Source organism: Carcharodon carcharias, chromosome 9 (genome assembly GCF_017639515.1).
Source record: "Carcharodon carcharias isolate sCarCar2 chromosome 9, sCarCar2.pri, whole genome shotgun sequence".
Lineage (NCBI taxonomy): Eukaryota > Metazoa > Chordata > Chondrichthyes > Lamniformes > Lamnidae > Carcharodon > Carcharodon carcharias.
This window is the reverse complement of record NC_054475.1, coordinates 142,680,263-142,705,305: the sequence shown is the minus strand read 5'-3', so window position 1 is coordinate 142,705,305 and position 25,043 is coordinate 142,680,263. Positions and strand designations below refer to the sequence as shown.

The 25,043-nt window shown below is 39.7% G+C and overlaps 1 protein-coding gene across 1 annotated transcript in view; it reads right to left on the bottom strand.

The window, feature by feature from the left end:
- The window catches only part of LOC121282600 (ubiquitin carboxyl-terminal hydrolase 12-like), a 30,174-nt gene extending 6,456 nt beyond the window's left edge, over positions 1-23,718 (bottom strand). The window contains exons 1-5 of the mRNA XM_041196369.1: positions 23,641-23,718; positions 16,768-16,994; positions 16,205-16,281; positions 2,725-2,808; positions 2,134-2,331 (exon numbers count right to left, since the gene is read on the bottom strand). Of these exons, the coding sequence (XP_041052303.1) occupies positions 2,134-2,331; positions 2,725-2,808; positions 16,205-16,281; positions 16,768-16,977 (569 nt within the window). The 5' untranslated portion in view covers positions 16,978-16,994; positions 23,641-23,718. The remainder of the gene's footprint in view (positions 1-2,133; positions 2,332-2,724; positions 2,809-16,204; positions 16,282-16,767; positions 16,995-23,640) is intronic.
- Positions 23,719-25,043: the final 1,325 nt, after the last annotated feature.

The following is a 25,043-nucleotide window of genomic DNA, read 5'->3' as shown; positions in this document are numbered from 1 at the left end:
GGAGAACAACCCAGCTTCTCCAATCTATCCTAGTGGCCAAATGCCTCAGCCCTGGAGCCATTATGGTAAATCTTTTCCACACCCTCCCTAAAGCCTTCACATCCTTCCTAAAGTATAGTTCCCAGTATTGGACAAAGTACTCCAGTTGAGGCCGAACCAGTGTTTTATAAAGGTTCATCATAACTTAATTGCTTTTGTGTTCCAAACTTCTATTTAAAAAACAAGAATCCCATATGCCTTTTTAATCACTTTCTCAACCTGCACTGTCACCTTCAACAATTTATGCATATATACCTCCCTGGGTCTCGCTGCTCCTGCACCCACTTTAGTACCCTTTGTTTTTATTATTGCCTCTCTTTGTCCTTGTGACCAAAATGAATCACTTCACACTTCTCTGCACTGAGTTTCATCTGCCACCTGTGTGCCCATTCAACAAACTTATGTACCCTTGAAGTCTATCACTATCCTCCTCAAAGTTCACAATACTTCCAAGTTTTGTTTCATTGGCAAATTTTGAAGTTTTGCCCTCATATTTTAACCCAGTTAGCCCCAGAATAATTCCAATTTGAAGGCAGAGCAAAATAGCCATTTTTTACACAATAAATCACTATGTTGTCACCCTGCTGGAAGGTTGTGTGAACATTGCACGAGGACTGGAACTGGCTTGACTGTGATGCATCTCTCATAGCCAAGTCATCTGCCAAATATCAAACCTGAACAGTGACCACTTGAGTGAGCTAACAGAGGGTAATCAACACCAATGAATTTGTATCCCAATGAGCACTCAACATCTCACTTGATCTAGCTTAAAATCTATGATTATGTGCCTACTTGCATAGAAAGAGTAAATCTGTAGCTTTGATAGTGCTCAAAGTTAGTTTAACTATGGAGTTAATTAGCTTTTTTTCAAGACCATAACAGAGAGGAAAACGGGAGGGAATTTTTACTGGGTGCAGGGAGGTAGGAGGAGAAGTTACTGAAACTGCATATAGCAATACTGGAGACATGGCCTATGGTGTAAGGGTTAGCAGAGTGATTCTACAGTTTGGGAAAGAGGATTTGGTTGCGAGAGTACTGAAGGGATTGGGTGAAAGAGTGTGAAGTTGATCATACACCTGGAGGGCTGGCTCATAGGATTCAGAATTTGAACAAAGCAGGGCCTGGCAGGAAGGGGAAAGAGATGTCAAGGAACAGCAAAATTTAGAGAAAAAGAGGACGGGAGGTGAATCCGAGGTGCAGAACATGGAAGGGAGTGCTGGCTGTGACAGTAGTGACAGAGAAAGCAGATTTGGGTGTGGCAGTACTGGATGGCAGTGGTGAGGTTTGGGAGCATTAGAAACAAGAGGTTGCATGGGGTGAAGTTACAGAGCTCTACCAAAAATTCATAATAGCAGCAGCAGGTTTCCTGGTGGCCTGTTTGGATGGGGAGGAAATAGTGAAGCATGAGGTATCCGGTCAAAGAAGGGGGGATTTCATAACATGGGTAATCCTGTTTGGGGAACCCAAATGCACTCATTGGTCAAGAAATATTTTAAAGAAATATTTCAACACCGTTAATGATGGGGATATCATGTTACTTCTCTGTCCCACTGTGATCACAACCAGCACCCAGCCCCCTCCCCCACCCCCTTTCCCCAGCATTACCAAGCAATTCATTTCAATTAAAAAAAAAAATCTCACTGTTATGGAAACCCTTTTAGGAAATCCTATCCTTGTCACGGCTTGCTGGCCAATGTCAGGAGTTGATTTTTGAATTCCTTAAATTAACATTGATTTGAAAAGCACTGATGCGCTTGGAAACCAGCTCCCAGCAATGGCGAGGAACATGGTTTTTACCATTTGAAGTGTAGGCAATCTTTTTCAGTGCCACTTTGGTTTGAGGTTGTGACAGTGGACCATAATAGGGGAAGAGTTTAAGGAAGGAGCAACCAGTGGCAGTGGGTGAAACCAGCATTAGGTCTGTGAATATAACATGGTATTGTGTCGCTCTACAGTGCAGGTTACCACTCAAGTATGAGATGTTTTACTACAGCTAAAAAAAATTTGAACTTCAAAAGTAGAATTTGCATTCATAGTATATCAGGCAAATACAACAACATAAATGGTTTTGGAATGAATGGAGCAGTAAATTACCTGCCACAGTGAACAACTACAGCTACAAGATCATACATTCGATCGGGATTGGTGGCATCCCCTGATGTGTTAAAAAGTCTTAACTCCAAGGGAAAAACCACCCTGTAAGAGAGTTTTGTGTATCGATGGAGCTGATCCATGTACTTGAACCTTTTCAAGTGCAAAGCAAGAATCATTGGAAGTTTCTTCACCTTCATTCTGCAAAGGAAGTGAAGAAATAAAATCATATTGCCTTCTTAGTCTGCACATATTTTAATGCGCAGCAAGATGTGACATTTCAGAAATTCCAAATTTGTGATGCCACTAAATCTATTTTTAACAATAATCAAACTAATTCATATTGTTTACTTTTATGATTAATCCGTAACACTTTCATAATCATGTTATAATCATGTCAGGTATTACGGACACAAAGTATGCCAGATGTATAAATTCTAAAAGGAAGAAACAGATATGGTAGGATTTATCTAGCTACAGTATATACAAAAAAAATCATATATTACTTTTACAAAGAAGGTTTCCCCCCCCTCCCCCCAAGTAGTTTTATATTTAGTAAACATTTCTTTTGTTTTACAAAATGGAAGTGTTCACCTCTTTTGTGCTTCTTGTTTACTGCGGCATTGCTCACAGTAGTACTTATATTCACTGCAGAGTGTCTCAGTGTTACTGAATCCTCTGTAGAATAAAAATATATATAACCATTAACAAAGGCACACTTTGGATACATCAAAAGATTCTGAAAATTATTAAATATGCTTTAACAATGAAATTAATAAGAAATATAGTTATCACTTAAAACTGAGAGCCTGGCTGCATGACTGGCTGTTGTGATTGTTTTGCACATATCTCATTTTGTTAATTCTCTTTCTTCCTGAAACCTAGATGAAAGGCCAGTCTTCTATAATGTGCCTGGGTTGAAAGTGCTGACGGATTATTTGAATTTAAAGCTTAACTCAGCTCAATCCTGACCTGGACTGATGTCCATATATACATGCACTTCCAACCTAAATTACTTGTATAAAACAAATTTCGCTTCTTCATGCTTCCAAGTGGCCAAGGTTGGGTGCTATTGTTTTCAACATGTACTAAGATATTTTAGCAAATCAAGTAGTAGTATCTGGGTGGTGTCAAGCTTAGAATTTAAAAGCCCATATAATGTTGGATGGAAAGACTGAGGAAAGTAAGGAGTTCCACAGTTGTCAGCTACTGAAAGAGAATTAATTTGAGTAGAATAGGACGACATATGTCTTAACTTCAACACAATGGTGTATGTGTGTGTGGAGGTAAAATGAGTATGTAGGGTGGTATACTTTTGAGTTTAAAAGATAATGAGGAAAGATCAGTGTAGCAACAACCATACTAACACTGGCTATGAGAGAGGAAGATAAAAGGTTAAAACAGGAAGTGTGTTTGAGGTGAGAAAAATTGCCCGTTTGTATTTATAGGGAATGCTTCAAGAGCCTTCCCAAAAAAGTAGCAGCATTCAAAATTTGGACAGGTTTGGCTTTTTTAGAGAATCAAGTTATTGAAGAGAAACTTGGTCATCTTGTGGGAAAATTTAGCAATGAAGATGCAAGTTCAGGAGAGATAGTGAATCCAGAGGTCAACAAATGAAGAATAAAGAATGGAGTCAAAAAAGGTCATTGTTTCTTCATCAAAAGTTATATTGTGAACTTGTACTGAACTAATTTAAGAAAGTTAAATAGTGCAATGGGTCAGCATTCTGGAAGGATGAAATTAAATGAGTTAAGGGCTGCCTTCAGCCAAAACTAACTTGCAAGCTGTTGGCCGCAACTGCAAGAGGTGTACATAAATGGTCTTCCAAGGGCTGAATAGAACAATATTTTCAATGCCCCTTCAAAAAGCATGGAGAATTTTACAACCGCACTGCAAAAGGAACAATGGATGTGTACAATCCAAAGAAAGTTATGACTGTAGTGAAATCATTAGGGTTGGGCGATAAGTGAAGATGGTACATCACAAGAAATAACAAAGCTTCTGAATGTTCTCGCTATATAGAAAAATGCTAATTGCTGGTTTTCTAACACTGGTATAGGGGGTTTACCTCAGAGATTAAGAAAAATAATGAAAACTTTACCTCATACTTAACTGAAGCACCTGATTCAGATGTGTATGACAGACAGTGGATATAAAAAATGGTAAAGCAATTCATTACCGAGCAGTGATGGTGCCCACCTCAAATACGAAGTTCAACTCTGCTACTCCCTGCCCCCCAAAACCTCTGCATTTTTTATTCCCAGCTTTTTACAGGCCACAGGAATGGTAAAGAATGAAAATGCAGAAATAATCTTAACGGCATTCTGACTTAAACAGGTCACAAAGATTTTTAGGCATTTTAGAATTTTGCACAGCTGAGTCACGCAGAGATTACTGAAGGGATGGAACAGCATGAGGGAACTTCAGTTTAACTGAAACTGAATTGCCATCATCTCAGTAATAAAAAGCTTACCTGATGTTGCTATCACAGGTATGCACCCAGCAGTGGAAAAACACAGAAAATGTCCTGTTTCCTAAAGTAAAATTAGATAAAGTAGGATTTACTTCGAAAAATTAAAACTTTGGAAATACTTTTGACACAATTACGCCTTCTTATCAAGAAACAAAGATGAAAGATCATGACCTCATTTTGAGCAGGGCTTATTTTTCCACAGATGAGCACATACCAAAAATGCTTTAATAGGTAAGCATCCCATGATTATAATAGCAGTGTTCCAGTTTCAGCTGAGACTTTCCCATTGGCTCAGTAAAGGTTAGCACACAATGGATGAGTTAAAGACCATATGATAGGTTCAATTGTGCATTCTCCGTGGAAGCAAGGTGGGTGGGCCAAAAGGTCTTTCTCATCCCAGGCATCCATGTTCACTTTACAGTGACTGACAATGGACATTTCAAATTTTTAAAGTTAGTAAACTGATTTCACAGGCTTCATATTGATATTTTCTAAAGATGCTTTTCTAAAGAACTTTCCTCAAAGGGGGTTTGAAAATGAAAATCTTAACTTTTAACTCTTTTCTTTTGCCCAAAATAACGCATTTTGGTCATCAGTAATTTTTAGAACCAGCTAGATATTTTGCATTCTGCAAAACCACGTCAGCAGGGAAATAAACATAACCAACTTGTTAAAGTGTGACAATAGATAGCACTAAATACAGCTACAAAAAAGAATAAAACCACAACATAATTAAGCAATGCCAAACTCTCTGAACTGCCACTATTTAATCCTTGCCATTTTCAAAGTAATTTATTTGCTTCAGGTCCTGCCTTTCTTTTGTGAAGATATTCAATTATATAGACTGTAATACCAGACTTGAACAGCATATCTTCAATTTTGCATCAATGTTTTCCTTTCCCAACTATTTACGATTTTGAAGCTTGAATTTACTTGCTTATTGCAGCCACATTTTGCACCAGTCGAATCAAGCAAACTGTTCATTGTACCAACACAAACCTTAAAATATAACACAGCAAATCAAACAACATATGCTTAAATGCAAATTGTTGCTGCAACCTCAAATTCTATGCATAATACATTTTGGAGTTATTGTGCCATGGTATCAGCACCTATCCATCAGTCAAGCAGCTATTCTTAACAAACCATGACTTAAACTTGGATAGCAAAGCTGAGCCCAATCTTTGCTTCTTCAAATGCCCACACATACAAACAGGAAACACTGAACAGCAATTGAGAAAGGTTGATGTTTTCTATCTCTGGGATGGTCCTGTACGTCCAACTGTAGTGCCCCCAACCATCATCAGCTAGCTCAGCAATGACTTTGTGCAAAAGCTTCTGATTTGTATAGTGTTGTACTAACTAGGTTGTATCTTAACCCACTAAGCCAACTAAAGAGCTCCTTAGAGGCAAATCTAAATAAAATGCAGAAAATCTCTCTAAATACATCAGACTCATTTACAGAAAACCTGCCTATTAATCACCTGTTCAGAGATCACGCACAAAATTCTCTGCTCACACTTTACAAATAACAAACTCTAGCAAATGTGTTTTCAATAAAGCTGCCTTATGTAATAGGCTGTACTTGAAGATTGTAGGTCTCAGGGCCTGACAAAAGTCTGATGTTGGGAGTTGACACATAAACCTACTAAGAGATGGGTTCCACTGAATAGCTATCATATATGGCAATCAAGAACTCAGGTACACTTGGGCCCCCAATGAGACATGGAGCAGCCAATAGGCTACAGCCTGTTACCTTGGTGATAAGTTCAGGTGGAAATTTAGCAGGTTGCGTGTGCGTATAGTGTTTAGGAGACCGAGAGAGTGTGGTGTCTATATGTGTAAGGGATCGACAGGAGAGCAGTGGAATGAAGGGAGAAGGTGTGTCAAGGGAGGGGGAGGGATGGGTGGGGGTCAGACCCACAGTTGGATAACACAGCCAGTTTTGGCAGCAGAATCCCATATGAGTGAAGGGGCCGAAGTCAAAGGGCTGGGGGAGGAGGGAGGGAAGGAAGCACAGGGTGGATGGACAGAATGCCTGCTTAACATAAGGATACCCGTTGTATGGTCACAGCCTGAGTATGAATGTTGTACCATGGGATTGGTCAGCCTCACGACTTAGAAGAAGTGGCAGAGACTGCATGGCTCAAACTGAAGTGTTTGGCAAGCAGTGATAAAAGGGCAAGCAAGCAGGCATCACAAGACCTTAAGGGGAATTTGGAAAGTTGAGTTGCAATCCAAATAGGTAAGGAAAGATACATAAGTAGTAACTGTGCTTCCACTTATTCCAATCATCTATAGAAACTGTACTCTATCAATAACAAATTGTACCTTCATTTGTAACTCTGAACTGTCCCTCACAGTTCTGAACATAGTGATCAAGGTGGCCTATCAACAGTTTTCAAGAAAAAGCTTTTATTCCTACCTTCACAAACACTGTCCTTAACAACTAGCATTTTCAAATTTAAATCCCAAAGAACAAATTATTTGAGATAAAATCAGTTAAAATTAGCCAATTTGAACAGCACCTAGAACTCCATGCCTACTCAAGGAGCAGCACTGCATGTGCTGATCAAAGATCTCTAAAATGTCCCATTCTCAATAAGCACAGATCTGTAATGGAATCACTTGTGTGATCCATAACCTCAATTCCTATTAGGAGGTTCATCTTGTTTAAACAAAAATAAAATTCCAATCCACATTTGTAGATCACTTTTTACTCACTTCCAATTCAAATAAATTTATACTGAAAATGACATGGACTTGAATTCAAAGAGGAAAACTGAACAGTTCAGATTGATCTATTTTATACAGAGGTGGTGAGTGTGTTAATTAGATGGCCAACAGAAACAGTGGAAATGGATACCAACAGAAAATTCAAAAGATGAGACAAAAAGCAAACTTGCATTTATATAGCACCTTTCACTGCCTTGAAACATCCCAAAGCACCTCACAGCTAATTCAGTACTTTTGACACTGAGTCACTGTTGCAAATGTAACAGCCAATTTGGGTACAGCAAGTTTTCACACACAGAAATTAGAAAAATGACTACGGATAGATAATTTGTTTTAGCAAAGTCAGTTAAGGGATAAATATTGGCCAGGACACAGCAGGGCTCATCTGCTCCTCTTTCAAAAATGCCATGGAATTTTTTATGCCTGCCTAGGGGCTTTTGGGGCCTCAGTTTAACACCTCATCCAAATGAAGGCACATCATTTGGCATTGGAGTATCAACCTAGATTTTATGTTCTACACTCCAGGCCGGGACTTGAACACACAATCTTTGGACTCAGTAATGAGAGAGTTATCACTTAGCCAATGCTGAGACTTGAGCTATAAGGATTTTTGGCTGAGTGCAAGTTAGTAGAGCAGGGGACAGAGTGGTGGGGTGTTTTTTGTACTTTGCAGTTGATTAGATGGAGCTTCAAAAGTACTATTCTAGTCCTATACATTCCCATTTATCTAGCTGTACTCTGAATTACTAAATAAAAATGATTTTTATTTAATTTTAATAATTGATGGTTGTATGCTTTTAAATATATCCTATGTATTTAAAAGCATAAACCTTTATTAAAATTATAGTTATAAGAAAAGGATATTAATACCCTTGATGGTATGGTTAAGGGTTAAAAATATTTACAAATGGCAATTATACAAACTTTTCTTTTTGTAATGGATTGACATTTGCTTAAAATTCTTCATTTCTAACCTTACTGGGAACTTTTAAGCGATTTTTCCCCTTTAACCACATACTGATGAACATGTGGACGCCTAGAAAAGGCAACTATTTGGAGTCAAATGAACATTTATTTTGCAAAAGTTAAAGATCTGGATTGATATCTGGGTGTTTTAGAGTGTTACGGTGACAAATAGTATTCAAACAGTTGCTTGGCAGTGCAGAACTTGAATATTGCTCAAAAGAGACATGGGCCAGAATTTTCCCATCGGTGATTTGGGGGCGGGGCCTACTCACCAACGGGAAGATGACGCGGGATGATGTCGGGAGGAACCCCCGACGTCATCCTGGTCCCTTTAAATTTTCAGGAAGGCGGGCGCACAGCGAAATCAGCTGTCCACCCGCCGACCTCTCAATGGCCAATAGAGGACATTGTCAGGCTAATTAAAGTAATTAAAGGCCCTGCCCGGCCAACCTCAAGGCTGGCGGGCAGGCCAGGAGCCCCAGCAGGCTTTTGATAATACATGAAGCCTCATCCACTGGCGGGGATGTTCCTTTTTAAAAACTTTAATAAATGTAATGATATTTATTAACATGTCCCATCTCGTGTGACATTGGGGAATTTGACAGATGGGGAATCTCTCCTCCCCCGCCAACCCCGCACAGGAAGCACATAGCGCTTCCCGTCGGTTAAAATGGCGGCGGGCCCTGTTTCGGCAGCAGGGGTTGGCTGTCCGCCCGCCGCCAAGCCAGTGGGACCCACACGCCCACCAAGGGCAAAATTCTGCCCATGCTGTCAAAGCTTTTTGTCTTGCACTCATCAGGACAGATGCAAAAATGCCAAATTTCAAAGGGGACAACAATTTATACCTCATAAAAAAGGGGTGCTGATTGGTTGGAAAGTTAGCTCTGATTGGTCAAGACTCTGCCATGCTGAATGCACTAGAGAGCTATTGTCCCCATGCTTTAATTATTCAAGGAAGGTGCAATGCCTGGACATGTTCCTTCTGCCTGCAGAGGACAGGTCCCTGCATATGAATATATCCAGCTTCTAGCAAGTGTAAGTGAGCTACGTTGCAAGCCCAATTGATATTCTTAAATTGGCTGGTCGCATAATTTTTAGCACACTCGAGATTGTTCAGCAAATGCTGCCCAATCGTGGAATCACATCTAATGTTAGACATTAAGTTCCTAGTTTTGCAAGCACAAAATGGTTGACTACTTTCAGTACTTTGCCTATTGCGAACAGCCAAAGGGACATGCTGTCTGATACGATCCACCAGTTGTTGGGAAGTACAGCCAATGTACGTCGCATCACAGGAGAACTTAAAATTCATATACCGCATTACTCATTTGTGTGATGGGCAGAGCTTCTTTTTGGCTTGATGACTTATTAGTGGAAGACACCATTCATGTTGCTACTGATTAGTAGCAGCATGAATCATAGAATATAAGCAGGAGTAGGTCATTCGGCCCTTCAAGCCTGCTCCGCCATTCAATATGATCATGGCTGATCCTCTTATCTCAACACAATACACTCGTGCTTGCCTAGGAAACATCATCCCTGCATCCAGTCTGTCCAGCTCTGTCCCAATTTTATAAGTTTCAATGAGATCCCCTCTCATTCTTCTAAACTTCAGTAAATACAGGCCTAGTCGGTCCAATCTCCTCATACAGCAATCCTGATTCCTGGGATAGCAGTCTGGTGAATCTTTGCTCACTTCCTCTATGGCAAGTATATTCTTTCTTAGATAAGGAGACCAAAACTGCACACAATACTCCAGGTGTGGTCTCACCAAGGCCAAGGCAAGGAACAGCTACTTCATCTGTTGCTCAAATTTTTTGCAATACTTTACCCTTCCAGGATAAGTTGAGGCACTTTTCAGGTCCAAAAGTGGCCCATTTGTGAGTGTGTGCAATACACAGTGAGCAATGATCAGGTCAGGGTAGCCATTATCCCACAGGATAGCTTTGATGCAACCTATTTCTGTGCCAAGCTTGTCCGCTGAATAAATGGCTCAGATCCTATTTACAAGAGTGCAAATAAGACAATCACGCTTGCACTGTAAACTCACTCAAGCAGAACTGATTTGGCAATGCAATTAACGGCGCTGCCAAACACAGTGAATCGGTCTTATCATGCGCTCTCTGAAAGTGAGTTCATCCTTGCACATGGCTTCAATTTTGGTGTTCCTATGTCCGCCATCAAACCTGAAGAGGTACTTGCAGAGTTTGAACTCCTCTACTCTCAGCTGTTCTACCACAAACTAGTGTCCAATGAAAATATTGAGCGCTTGAAACTGTACCTAGCCGATTTAGCAAATGCATATTGCAGGCTACCCAATGACTTGTCCGATTTTCACATACAGTATGAATGCTTGGTGGCATTGAGAGACCTCGAAACCAATCCAGACATACATATTTGCAAGCCAGGCAAAGGGATAGAATAGTCATCCTTAACAGGCAAGACTATATTGACAAAATGCACACCTTTCTTAATGACAGATCCAAATTCGTATCCATTGAACCTGCCAAGCATGATTGCACACACACCTGTTTGCATGTACAAAAACAGTTGTTAGACTTGCGCAAGAGTAACAAACTGCCTTGTGGTGTGTATGATACGATTCGTCCTCCTGGCTCATTATGTCCATAAATATACATGCTGCCCAAGATACTTAGAAGCTGTGTCCCATTATGCCCTATCTTATCTATAATTAGTTCTGCACACCATGAACTGGCCAAATGGTTGAGCATGTTGCTACAACTAAGTTCTGAGTGACTATTCCACATACACGGTGAAGGATTCCATCGTTCTTGTGAAGATTATATGCAACCTGCATATCGATAACAATGCCATGTCTATGTGTTTGTTTGACATTGCGAGCCTAGTTCATTAATGTGCTGCTCAAGAAAGCTATAGACATATGCGTAGTGTCTCAATATCATGGCAATCTAGATATGCCACCTTCCAAATCTGTATTCATTGAGCTCATGAACTTAGCAGCTCACGCTGTTGAATTCAGCTTTAATGACACCATGTATACCCAAATAGATGGAGTCTAGGGCCAACTGTTACTAACATTTGCATCAGTTTCCATAAGAAACACATTTTCAATGGAATGACCCCTAATCTCCTATCTCTTGCATATTTCTGATACATAGATGACATGGTTATCTTTGAACCTGCAGCTACATGTAAGATTTCCTTACACACCTTAATGTGCTCCATCCCAAGCTCCAATTCACCTTTGAACTGGAACTTTAGGTCGTGAGCTCCCTCCCCCATCCCCACCCCCTTTCTGTTTCCCCCTTCCTTTTTTTTTCAATAAATTATAAAGATTTTCCTTTTCCCACCTATTTCCATTATAAAAAAAACCCCACTAGAGCTATACCTTGAGTGCCCTACCATGCATTCTTAATTAGCACATTCGTTTAGATAATATCACCAACTTTAACTTTAACACCTATGTGTTCTATTGTACTATTGTCGTTGACATCTTTTGATGATCTGCTTCTATTACTGCTTGTTTGTCCCTACAACCACAGCACACCCCCCCAACTCCACCTCTCTGTCTCTCTATCTCTCCGCCCCCCACACACACACCTTAAACCAGCTTATATTTCAGCTCTTTCTTGGACTCGAACTCAAGTTCTGTCAAAGGGTCATGAGGACTCGATACGTCAACTCTTTTCTTCTCTGCCGATGCTGCCAGACCTGCTGAGTTTTTCCAGGTAATTCTGTTTTTGTTACAGTCTAACAAGTTCCATTTCCTCGACATGCTAGTTGAGAAATCCGCTAATGAGTCCTCTATTACTGTCTACCGCAAGCCTAACTTCACTGGTCAATATACATGTTGGGATTCCTACAGCTCCACGCACAACAAGACTGGCCTTATTGGTAATCACATAAATGGGGCCTGAGCTAGTTTTTCACCCTGAAAGCTTGACGTAAAGTAGGGCACATCAAAGCTATCCCGTGGAATAATGGCTACCCCGATTAGATCAACGCTCGCTGTATATCGCTCATACCCAAGAATGGGTCAAAGATTGCCACTTTCGGACCTGAAGCACAGTCTACCTCAAATTAACCTGGAAGGGTAAAGGATCTCAAAAATTTGAGCATGGGTGAAGCTAGCCATTTCACGTTGCTACTTTGCAGCAGCAACACAAGTGGTGTCTTGCACTAACAGGATGCTACTATCAAGCCAAAAGACGTTCTACCTACCACACAAATGAGTAATGAGGTATATGAATTTCAATGTCAGTGCAATGCCAGGTACAAAGGCTGTACATCCCAATAGCTGACAATCATATCAAACAGCATGTCTCTTTGATTATTCATAATAGGCATAGTACTGACCATACTCAACCAGCCCATGCTTGCAAAACTCAGAGCATAATGTCTAACATTAGATGTTATTCCACAATTGGGCAGTATTTACTGAACAATCTGATGTGTGCTAAGAATTATACTAACAACCAATTTAAGATTATTAAATCGACATCAAATTTGCTATAAGTTACACATATTCATATACAGGGACCAGTCCAATGCAGGCAGAAGGAACATGTCCAGACGTTGCACTTTTTTGAATAACCAAAAGCATGGGTGACAATAGCTCCCAAGTGCATTCACCATGTCAAAGTCTCGACCAATTAGAGCTAACTTGCCAACTAATTAGCACCCCTTTTCTCATGCAGGACAAATGATTTTCCCTTTGAAATTTGGCATTCCTGCATCTGTCCTGCTAAATGCAAAACAAAAAGCTTCAACAGCATGGGCAGGATCTTCCGGTCAGTGAGCGAGGGCTGGGCCCGCTCACCGATGCGTAAAACGACGCGGGATGATGTTGGGCGGAACTCCCGGCGTCACCCCGCGTCATTTCCATTTTCAGGTCGGCGGGGGCGCAGTCGAGTCAGTTGCGTGCCCAACCTGTCAACGGCTTATTCTGGCCATTGAGAAACTAATTAAAATCATTAATGGACCTGCCCGTCTAACCTTAACGCTGGCGGGCAGGTCAGGAGCCCTGGTGGGCTCCAGAAAAAGCATTAAACCTCATCCATGGTTGGGATGAGGTTTCATGAGGGTATTTAAATTTTTTAGTAAAGGTTTCAGTTAAAGTTATGGACATGTCCCAACTCATGTGACAGTCACATGAGGGGACATGTCAGGGAAACTTTTCTATCATTTTTATTGCAAATTTTAATTCGGTGCCAGTCTCCCTGAGAGAGCACTTAGTCTCAGGGAGATCAGTGTGCTCTTTTGCACGCATGTCTGACGGACGTCACGCTGGGTGGGCCTTAATTGGCCCACCCACATAAAATGATGGTGCGCCCCCAATTGGGGACACTGATCAGAGACGCACCTGCTCCTGCACTTCCCACCCCCCATTTTCCCCTTGTCTCTTTTTTCAGCAATAAATAGCATTATTTGATTATTTTCACAACTGACATATGAAAAGCAACTTGGTATTCTTTAAATGAGGAAAACAAGTGACATGAGGAAAATGCTGGAGTTTGAATGCAGTATTTTAATAGGCTGAATCGTCTTTATGTTTAAAAAAATGTTCATGTTCCTGCCACAATTTCTGTTGTTCAGTTTTGAATTAATGGAGGTGAAAAGCCGTCACACACACCATAGTATTCCAAAATATCACAATATTGGAAATTCTCAACCTCTTGATGATTTGTTGTAAATACTACAAAGCTGTGAAATGGAGAAAATGTCAAACAACAAGTTACAGATCAGTAATAGCTTATTTAGCGGGGAAAGAGACATTTCCCCTAACTCTCACTGCAGGTCATGGTTCTCTTAGCTGCATACTGATAGCTCGCAATGAAGTTTGTTTACTTTGCATGAAGAGGAAGCCCAACCAAAAGAGAAAAACTGGGTCGTCCTCTTCATTTTTACACAAAACATACAGCACAGAGTTAGGCCATTTGGCCCAATTAGTCTGTGCGGGTGTTTATACTCTACACAAGTCTCTTGCCATTTCATCTACCTCAAATCAGCCTTTCAGCACATTTTTCTATTTCCTTTTTTCACATGTACTTGGCCAGTTTCCTTTTGAAAGCATCTAAGCTATTTGCCTGCCCCATTTCCGGTGGTAGCAATTCAACATTCTAACTTCTCTTCAAGTAAAGAATTTCATCCTTGTTTCCTCTTTGGATTTATGAGTCAGGATCTTATAGTTATGGTTCAGGCTTTGGATTATTCCACAAGCAGAGACATTCTCTACACATTGAGCCTCTCCAACCCATTCATAATTTTAAATTCCTCTATCAGATCACCTCTAAGACTTTTTGCTAAAGAAAAAAGCCCCAACCTTTCCCAATAACAGTAATCTCTCAGATATGGTACCAAGCTTGTAAATCCATTTTTGTACTTTCTCCAGTGCTTTTATGGCCTTCATATGTTATGGAGACCAGAATTGTAGCCTGACCAGGGTTTCATACAAGTTTAGTAAAATGCCATTACTTTTGAATTTGATAATCCTAAAAATAATCCCAGTGCTTCCTTAGCAAAATTTTATTGCTTTGTTGACATCTGAGACTGCTTTTAATGATTTGTTCACCTGCATTCCTAGTTCCTTATGCTCTTCTACCCATGCATTTTTTTTTATTTTCTAAGATGTAGGTAATGTTTCTATTTTTCCTACCAAAGTGCAGTGCCTCACATTTATCTATGTTAAAATTAATTTGCCACCTTGTTTTCTTGTATTAAGTTGAATTCTTCCTCAGTGTTAGCTATATCGGCTAGTTTAGTATCATCTGCAAATTTTCATGTTGAGTTATTTACTCCTCAGTCCAAATCATTAATGTAAGCTAAATATCAGTGGTCCCATCACTGATCCTTGTAGAACACCACATCCTTCATCCAATCTGAATAATTCCCCTTTACCCATATTCTCCATTTCTTATTTTTAGCAAGTTTGCTATCCATTCAGCTATTTGTCCCCTGACTCCACAAGCTCTAAGTTTTATCATGAGATGACGGTGAAACCATACTGAAGGCCTTTTGAAAATCCAAGTAAATGACATCTACTACATTACCCTTGTCTATTCTTTTCATTCTTTTTCTTTTTCAAGGAATTCAGACCAGTTAAACATTTTGGCATCAATGATGACTTTTTTTTCTCTAGATGTTCTATCAATCCTTTTAGTAAAGATTCCAGTAACGTTCCTGTTGCTGACATTAAACTGAGTGGTCTATAGTTTCCAGGTTTTGATCTAGCGTCAGAGTGGTTTATGGCACAAAAGAAAGCCATTTGGCCTATCAATTCCATGCCAGTTCTCTGTCATTACCTGTAAGTTTAACTTGCTCATCCTTTAGAGAGCCTATTCCTATTTTAATTTTCTTTTGGTTATGTATGTGTCTATATAACACTTTATTAGTTATTATATTCCTTGACAATTTGATTTCAGAATTTCTCCTTGCTTGCCTAATGGTTTTATTTTTAAACTTCTCTTCTAGGTTCTTCGCATTCGTTTTCATCCTTTAAGGTAAGATAATATAAAAATTCAACCTGATTTTGATAGGAACCATCACTGCTATTGCTAATGGAGCAGAAGCGACAATACCCACTTCATTGGCTCACTATGTTATCTTCATTTGGATCAACTGCATTGACCAAACACCCACATTCAAACTGAACCAGCTTTTAAGTTAAAAGCAAAATACTGCAAATGCTAGAAATATGAAATTAAAACTGAAAATGCTGGAAAAATTCAGTAGGTCTGACAGCTTTTAAGTTGTCCAGTTTCAATCTGAAAAGATTGATTTGTATGTGAGTAAGATACCTTTCAGAAAACTGTAAAATAATCCCTCAATACCTCTAGCCTTCTAATATGAATGCACATCAAGATGAATATATTATTTCCAAAAATATATGTGCTAAAAAACATTTATAAACTAACCTACCTTAAACAATGAGTTATTGAAGTGTTTTGTTCTACATCAACTGAAAGATCCAAAAAATCTTCATCTTTACTACTAACCTGGAGAAAAGAAGACATTTAACCACAAAACATTAGTTAGAATTATTTCATGATATTAGCTTTTTTGTTGTTTATTTTCTTTTGGAGAGTTGGGTGGGGTTGAGGAGGGCGAGATGGTGATCCAGACAAAATATAAAGGCAAGTTTCTCCAACAGCTTAGATATGAAAGGTACTACATGAAATAGCACTACATCAGGCAATACCCAATATCAGCGAAGAAGTCCCATCTGTAATGAATTGCCCATTTCAACTCTGGCTACTTTCACTGAAGCATGGTTCTACAAAGCCTCGCTTCCATTTGGAAAGCCCCAGTCGGACTGAGAAAGTTGTAATCATCCAATTTAATTGGAGCAGATTTGGCAATGAAAGAACTAGCACGATTATGGGATTTTCTGTAACAAACGGGGGATGAAATGCTGTCCTTGTTTTGCACCATTAGCAATACACATTAACTTATAGGTTTCAACATTTTCCTTTGAAACTCACAGTTTCACAATTAAGACACCTCGTTTCATTTGTTAGTGTTCCTTGAAATATTTCGTGCACCCAGGTTGGTTCCGTTTTATCACTTTCTTCATTTTCCACATTACCGTTCTGCAGCTTGCCATTCTGCTTTTCCTGTTTCTTTTCCTCTTGTAATAGATCAGCAATTGTGTTTAAAAGATAGTTCAGGAACTCGTGTGCATCTTGCTGCATATAATTATCAAATAATTCTGGAAACATCAAAAAGAGTTGTCAAAGACTCTGACCAGTCTTGTATTATTAATTAATATACACTGCATTTTGATTAATGTCTGATTTCCTCAATAACATTCAGGCAACTTGCCTTTTTAGCTTCAATAAGGAAAGGGCTTTTTTAACCCCAAAAAGGTGCCATTGTGCAGAACTTCTATTAGCCCAAAGAATAACTTACCAATCATACGGTGTTGCAAAGCCACAAAAGGCACCATAATGAAAGGACATAGCCTAACTAAGTAAATTGAGGAAATCTGTCAATTGGATTTAAATTGCAATGCCACTGCCACTGTCACATTAACATTTTTCAAATGATGCTGTACACTAACAGAAGCAAAATTCACAGTTCATGAAAAAGTAAGTCTATGCATCTACTAAAACAAGGGCAGCCATTGGAAAGCTTTAACCAACTTCTGTTTATTAGTAATCTCCTTTCTATCAAGTGTAACTGACAATCATTTATGGAATTCATGCACAATTTAAGTAGACTTTCTAGGGATATTGTTTCGAATCTGCCTTAATTTTAAGAAGAGAAATTTTGAAATTAAAAAGTTAGATTATACTCTCAGCCAAATGGAGACACTACAACTGATCTTAGTGCAGTAAAATAAAGCAGGATTCTGACTCCTAATTACTATCCAGTCCAAATTCAAAATTTGTAGCAAAATATTTTTACAATTAATTCCACTGCACTCTAAAATTCACTTCAACTCAACATGATTTTAATTTTAAACTAGCCTAGAATTAAAATCAAATTTATCAAATTTAAATAAAAATTTAGCTGCAACATTGTCTTTGCATAACAAACAAATAGTAGAAAATGTCCACATTACCGTTTTCTTTTCTTAACCTTGAAATGAATTTCTTGGGTGGTATCACACCAACTTTCTTTTTCTGTGTTGCTATACTATTAAAGAGTTCAGACAGGCACGTGAGCAGATTTTCCTTCTTCCTGGGCTGCACCTTGTAAGCCAAAACCTTTTCCCGAAACGGCCGACAGAAGTAAAGTGCTTGTAAAACCGAATTGCAATAGCAAGTATTGCCGAACTACCAAGGTCAAAAAAGTCCAAAATACACAATAAGGAATATGAAATAATGTCCATCTTTCTCATTGTTCATGAGTTAGTGATGCTTTCAGGTTATATGAAAATCAGCTGATTCACACTACTGAATTCAAGGACAGCAGGGCCCGAAAGAAATCAGCAGTATTTGCCATTTATACAAAACACACAAAATTTTAAATCAACAGAAATATAATCTTTAACCACAATTGTCAAAAGATTTGGCAAGTACTGGGATATCATTCTTAATATACTTTAGCAGCCTATATAAAAAAAAAGTGTAATGTTTTGAAAAGTCTTTTTATAGTGCAATTACACCTATCATGACTTCTGACTGTTTCAAATTCTCCTGTGATAATAAATGGCTAATTTGAAAAGCCACCTCCTTCATGCAGGACACGTGGATTCCATGGGCTACATAGGTTCAAACAAGATGAAAAATCAATGTAATAGTAAATTAATCTGTTTTAACTGGACAAGGTCTCAAGGGTTTGATTCCTGCTTTCTACAATAGTGTGGCCATGAAGGTTCCAGATTTCTACATTCTTATTTCAAGACCTCTGGAAGCCTGTGTATGACAGCATTATAGGTGTAGTTTTCACTTCACTTTTCCTATCCCTCCTGTCTCACATTTTTCCAATCTATTTGCTCTCATTAGCCAGTTACAGAAAACTAGCAGCTATTGCTGCCGATGTCCCTGCACATTTCAAAATGGATCAGCCAACACTTCATTTGGTTACTTTTTTGAAAGCTGTGACTAATTACTGATAAGTAGATAAAAGGATGGTCACACGGAATTAGGGCTGTTTTTAGGGGATAAACACCAACAGAAAACGGTTGAGCTGAACACCCTGTTCTAATTTCTATGCATGGGTGCTATGTATATTCAAAAAGGGGTTTCTCCCATTGTCAGAATTGCGTGTTTCGAGCTGTGACAATCAATTGCTTTGTAGTACAAAATTTGAATATTGTTGAAAAAGGAGACATGGTGCCAAAGTTTTTTGGCTTAACAACAAGGGATAAACAAGAGAATGCCAACTTTCAAATGGCCACCAAAATTTATACTATAGGAGAAAAGGGTGTTGATTGGTTGGCAAGTCAACTTTGATTGGCCGAGGCATTGCCACGGAGAAAGCAATGAAGAACAATTGACTCCCCATGCTTCTGGGTAATACAAAAAAGATGTAAGGCTTGAACATATTCCTTTTGTTTGCAGCAAACAGGGCCCTGCATAAGAATGTATTTTGCTTCTAGCAAGTATAAATAAGCCACATTACAAGCATGATTGATTATCTTAAATAGGTTGTTAGTGTAGCAATTAGCGGACTGCAGATTGTTCAGCAAGTGCTGCCCAGTCAAGGAATTTTTTTTATATTAGTTCATGGGATGTGGGTGTCACTAGCTAGACCAGCATTTATTGCCAAAACCTAACTGCCCTTCAGAAGGTGGTGGTGAACCGCCTTCTTGAACTGCTGTGGTGTAGGTACACCCAAAGTGCTGTTAGGAAGTGAGTTCCAGGATTTTGATCCACCAACGGTGAAGGAACAGCGATATAGTTCCAATTCAGGATGGTCTGTGGCTTGGAGGGGAACTTGCATATGGTGGTGTCCATGTGCATCTGCTGTCCTTGGAGATGGTAGAGTTCGCATGTTTGGAAGGTGCTGTCAAAGGAGACTTGGTGAGGTGTTGCAGTGCATCTATAGATGGTACACACTGCTGCCATTGTGTGTCAGTAGTGGGTGAATGAATGTTTAAGGTGGTAGGTAGGATGCCAATCAAGCGGGCTGCCTTGTCCTGGATGGTGTTGAGAGTGTATTGTTGGAACTGCATTCATCCAGGCAATTAAAAGGTATTCCATCACACTCCTGGCTTTTGCCTTGTAGAGATAGTGGGCAGGCTTTGGTGAGTCAAAAGATGAGTTACTTGCCGCAGAATTATCAGCCTCTGACTGGCTCTTGTAGCCACAGTATTTACATGGCTGGTCCAGTTGTTTCCAGTCAATGGTAAACCCCAGGATTTTGCCGAATCACATCTAACAATATATGTTTTGTTTTGTGTTTTGCAAGCATGGGCCAGTTGACTATGGTCTGTACTCTATTATAAACAGCTGGAGGAACATGTTGTTTGATTCAATCAGCCAATCGTTGGTGCGCACAGCATCACACCAGCACTGAAATTCATACATGATGTTGCTCAATTGTGTGGTATGCATGACCAAATAGATAGTGTCACTTTGGAATCCCCTCTAGGTTCAGCACTTGCTAACATTTTCATCGGTTTCCATGAGAAATGTGTTTTTGATGGAATGAGCCCGAGCCCCCTATGCCCATGCAGATTTCCAATACCTAGATGATACTTTCACTATCTTTAAATTGCTGTTGGGTGTAAGGATTTCCTTACACATCTTAATGCACTCCATCCAGCACTGAAATTCACTTTAGAGATGGAGCAGTCTAATGTGGTCCTTTTCCTCAACATGCTAATTCAGAAATCCGCTAATGATTTTTTCACTTCTATCTACCGCAAGCCTACCTTCACCGGTCAGTATATGTGATGGAACTTGTATAGCTCCATGCACTATACGACTGGCCTTAACCACAATCTTGTAAATAGGGCCCTAGCCACTTCTTCACCTTGCAAGCTTGATGCAGAAAGAGGGCAGGTCAAAGCTATCCTGCAGGGCAATAACTATCATCTTTAGGTCAGGTATTTGTGTGTGTCACACAAACTCGCATATGGACCAAAGGCCACCATATTCAGACCTGAAAAGTGCCTGGTCTTTCAAAAGACCTTTCAAAAGGGTTTAGGGTGGGGAATGACATTTTTCTTAGTTTTTCAGGTCTCAAGTTTGTACTGCTTAGACATGTGGAACATATACAGGACCTACCGGACAGGTGCAGAATCTCATTTTCCATTATTTAAAATTATTTCAAAAGGGTTTGGGATGGGGAACAGCCTTGTTCTTAGCTTTTCAGGTCTCAAGTTTGTGCAGCTTAGACACATGGAACATAACCAAACTCAGATGCTAAAATTTGATTGAAACATATAAAATCCTGAGGGATCTTGAGAAAGGGCATTTTCAGGATGGCAACCTGTAACTAGCAGAGTGCCACAGGGATCAGTGCTGGGGCCGCAATTATTGACAGGGTGGATGTGTAAAGGATGTTTCTTCTTGTGGGAGAATCTAAAACTAGGGGTCACTGTTTAAAAATAAGGAGTTGCCTATTTAAAAGAGAGATGAGGTGAAATTTTTTTCACTCAGGGAGTCATGAGGCTTTGGAACTCTCTTCCTGAAAAGGTGGTGGAAGCAGTCTTTGAATATTTTTAAGGCCGAGGTGGATAGATTCTTGGTAAGCAAGGGGGTGATCAGTTATCGGAGTGGGTGGGATGCAGATTTCAGCTTACTATCAGATCATCCATAATCTTGTTAAATGGCAGAGCAGGCTCGAAGGGCTGAATGGCCTACTCCTGCTCCTTGTTCGTATGGTCTACCTCAAATTACCCTGGAAAGGCAAAGTATCTCAAAAATTTGAAAAAAAGGTTAAGCAAGCCGTTTCACACTGCTACTATGTAACGGTAACGGGAGTGGTATTTTCCATTGATAGGATGTTGCCGTTCAGCCAAAAAGATATTCTTCCTACCAAACAACTGAGCAACATTGTGTATGAATTTCAGTGCCAGTGTAATGCCCATTAGTTTCAACAATTGGCTGATCGAAACAAACAAAATGTTCCTTCAGCTGTTTGCATTAGGCAGAGTACAGGCCGTACTCAACCAGTCCATGCTTCCAAAACCCAAAACAAAACGTCCACTGTTAGATGTGATTCGCGAGTAAGCAGCGTTTGCTGAACAATCTAAGCAGCATACATAAAGGGGAACCAGTAAATGTAATATATTTGGATTTCCAAAAGATGTTCGATAAGGTACCGCACATAAGGCTACTTAATAAGACAAGAGCCTATGGTGTTGGGGGTGGTATATTAGCATCAATAGAGGATTGGTTAACTAATAGAAGACAAAGTAGGTTTACGGGAGGCATTTTCAGGGTGGAGTGCCACAGGGATCAGTGTTGGGGCCACAATTATTTGCAATATACATTAATGGATTGGATGAGGGAAATTAATGTACTATTGCCAAGTTTGCGGATGACATAAAAATAGGTGGGAATGCAAGTGGTGAGGATGACACAGAGTCAACAGAGCAATGTAGACAGGTTAAGTGAGTGGCCAAAACTTGGCAGATGGGAGGTTAAGCATTTTGGCAGGAAGAATAGAGGAATTGAATATTATTTAAATGGAGAAAGACTGTAGAAAACTGCAACACAGAGGGATTTGGGGGTCCCCATGCATGAATCCCAAAAAGCTAGCACACAAGTTTAGCAGGTAATAGGAAAGGCAAATGGAATGTTGGCCTTTATTTCAAAGGGAATGGCGTATAAAGATAGTGAAGTTTTGCTAAAACTATACAAGGCACTAATTAGACCACTCCTAGAATACTGTGAGCAGTTTTGGTCCCCTTATCTAAGGAAAGATGTACTGGTATTGGAGGCAGTCCAGAGAAGGTTCGCTAGGTTGATCGCGGGTATGGAGGGATTTTCTTATTAGGGGAGGTTGAGTAGATTGGGCCTGTACTCATTGGAGTTTAGAAGAATGAGGGATGACCTTATGGAAACATATTAGATTCTTAGGGGGCTTGACAGGGTAGATGCTGAGAGGTTGTTTCCCCTTGTGAGAGAGTCTAGGACCAGAGGGCATAATCTCAGAGTGAGGGGTCGCCCATTTAAAACAGAGATGAGGAGGAATTTCTTCTCTCAGAGGGTTATTAACCTGCGGAATTCTTTACCACAGATGGCTGTAGAGCCTGGGTCGTTAAGTATATTCAAGGCTGAGATGGATTTTTAATCAGTAAGGGAATCAAGGGTTATGGCGAAAAGGCAGGAAAGTGGAGTTGAGGATTATCAGATCAGCCATGATTTCATTGAATGGCGGAACAGGGTCAATGGGCAGAATGGCCTACTTCTGCTCCTACGTCTTATGGTAATCCTGTGCCAATTTAAGACAATCAGTTGAGCTCATAACGTGGCTCACTTACACTTGTTAGAAGCAACATATATTCATACGTAGGGACCCATTCTCTGCAAACAAGAGGATAATGTTCTATCAATGCATCTTTTTTGAATTACCCACAAGCATATGAAGCTTGTGGGTAATTATTCCATATAGTTCCCTATTGTTTTCTCCATGGCAACACCTCAGTCAATCACAGTTGACTCGCCAACCAACCAGCACCCCTTTTCTCCTGTAGTACAAATTTCTGAGATCATTTGTATTTTTGGCATTGTATTTGCAAGATGAAAAGTTTCAGCAACTCGTCTCTCTCTTTTCAGCAATATTTAAGTTTTTACAGTTTTACCAGTTTGCTTCCACTCTTGTGGTGTAGGCAATAAAATTCCACTGTTTCAAAAGGAAAAGTGTCACTTAAAACAGAACTCAAACTCATTTTGAAATGCATATAGGAGAAACTAGTCTTAAGGCTGCCTCAAAAGCTATCAGCAATAACTCACATTGACCAAGCCAAAGTAATGTTCATTTACGGGAAACTGTTCCGGCCCAATCTCTTTCTCCAAAGCAGAGGCATTGGCGCCCTAAAAACACAAAGACAAAGGAGAGGCCATCTAGAGTATCACAAAACAAGGAATAATGTCGTGTAACATTGTGAAACTTGCTGAGTTATTTTCACATAAAAAGAATTTCCATTCTATGAATCTATCATAGGACTCTAAAACACCTGAAAGAAATTAGATAAATCAGTCATGTTCTTCCTACAGTAAATATATATGAAAACATGTAAAGTCTGGACAAGACATCTGGAGTACTGTGTACAGTTTTGGTTTCCTTCTTTGAATAAAGATATAATTGCATTAGAAGCAGTTCAGAGAAGGTTCACTCGACTCATTCCTGGATGAGGGGTTTATTTTATGAAGACAGGTTGAACAGGTTGGGTCTATACCCATTGAAGTTTAGAAGAATGAGAGGTGATTTTATTGAAACATATAAGATTCTGAGGGGATTTGATATACAGATACCGGGAGGATGTTTCCACTTGTGGGAGAGACTAGAGCCAGGGGACACAGTTTAAGAATAAGAGGTCTACTGTTGAAGACAGAGATGAGGAGCATTTTTTTTCTCTGAAAGGGTCGTCAGTGTGTGGAATTTTTTTCCCCAGAAAGTAGTGAACACTGGGTCATTGAATAAATTCAAGTAGGCGTTAGTTTTTATAGAGAAAGGGGTCAAGGGTTATGGGGGGGGCGGGGAGAAATGTGGAGTGGAGTGGAGACCACAACCAGAACAGCCATGATCTTATTGAATGGCAGACCAGGCTCAAGGGCTGAATGGCCTACTCCTGCTCCTGAATGCTATGTTCCTATGACAGGAGTCATAGGAGCAACCCCTAGTCACTGCCAGAACCAATTTGAGAATGGAAAAATGTAAGGCAAGAGAAGCTTTACTTTCATCACCCCTGCTAGATCTATTGTGACAGCTGTACTGCACATAACAATGTGAGTGCAGATTCTTCAAGTGCATTGCAGTCACAAAAGCTTAAAATATACTCTCACTCCAAAGCCAGTTCTCAATCCCAGGATACACACTTACACAACCTGTGAAATGAGCATCGTATAGTGCAACAAAATGCTTCTAAATAAGAGTTTGAAACCAGTCAGCTGCGAGGTGTTTCACTTCTACTCAAATGCAGTAGTGAGTCAGGATACAAAGCTAATTTCACTGCTTGACTGCTATTTTTGCACTGAAAGCTCTTTCAGTGGCAATATAAATCTCAGCTACTCTATAAACTGAGTTCAATGCTGAAAACTGAATTCAAGGAGTTAGAGATCCATTTAATGCAGCAATGATGCCCTAAGTATCTTCAAATGTTTTGTAAGTAGCTATTTGAAAATTTGCAATTGTC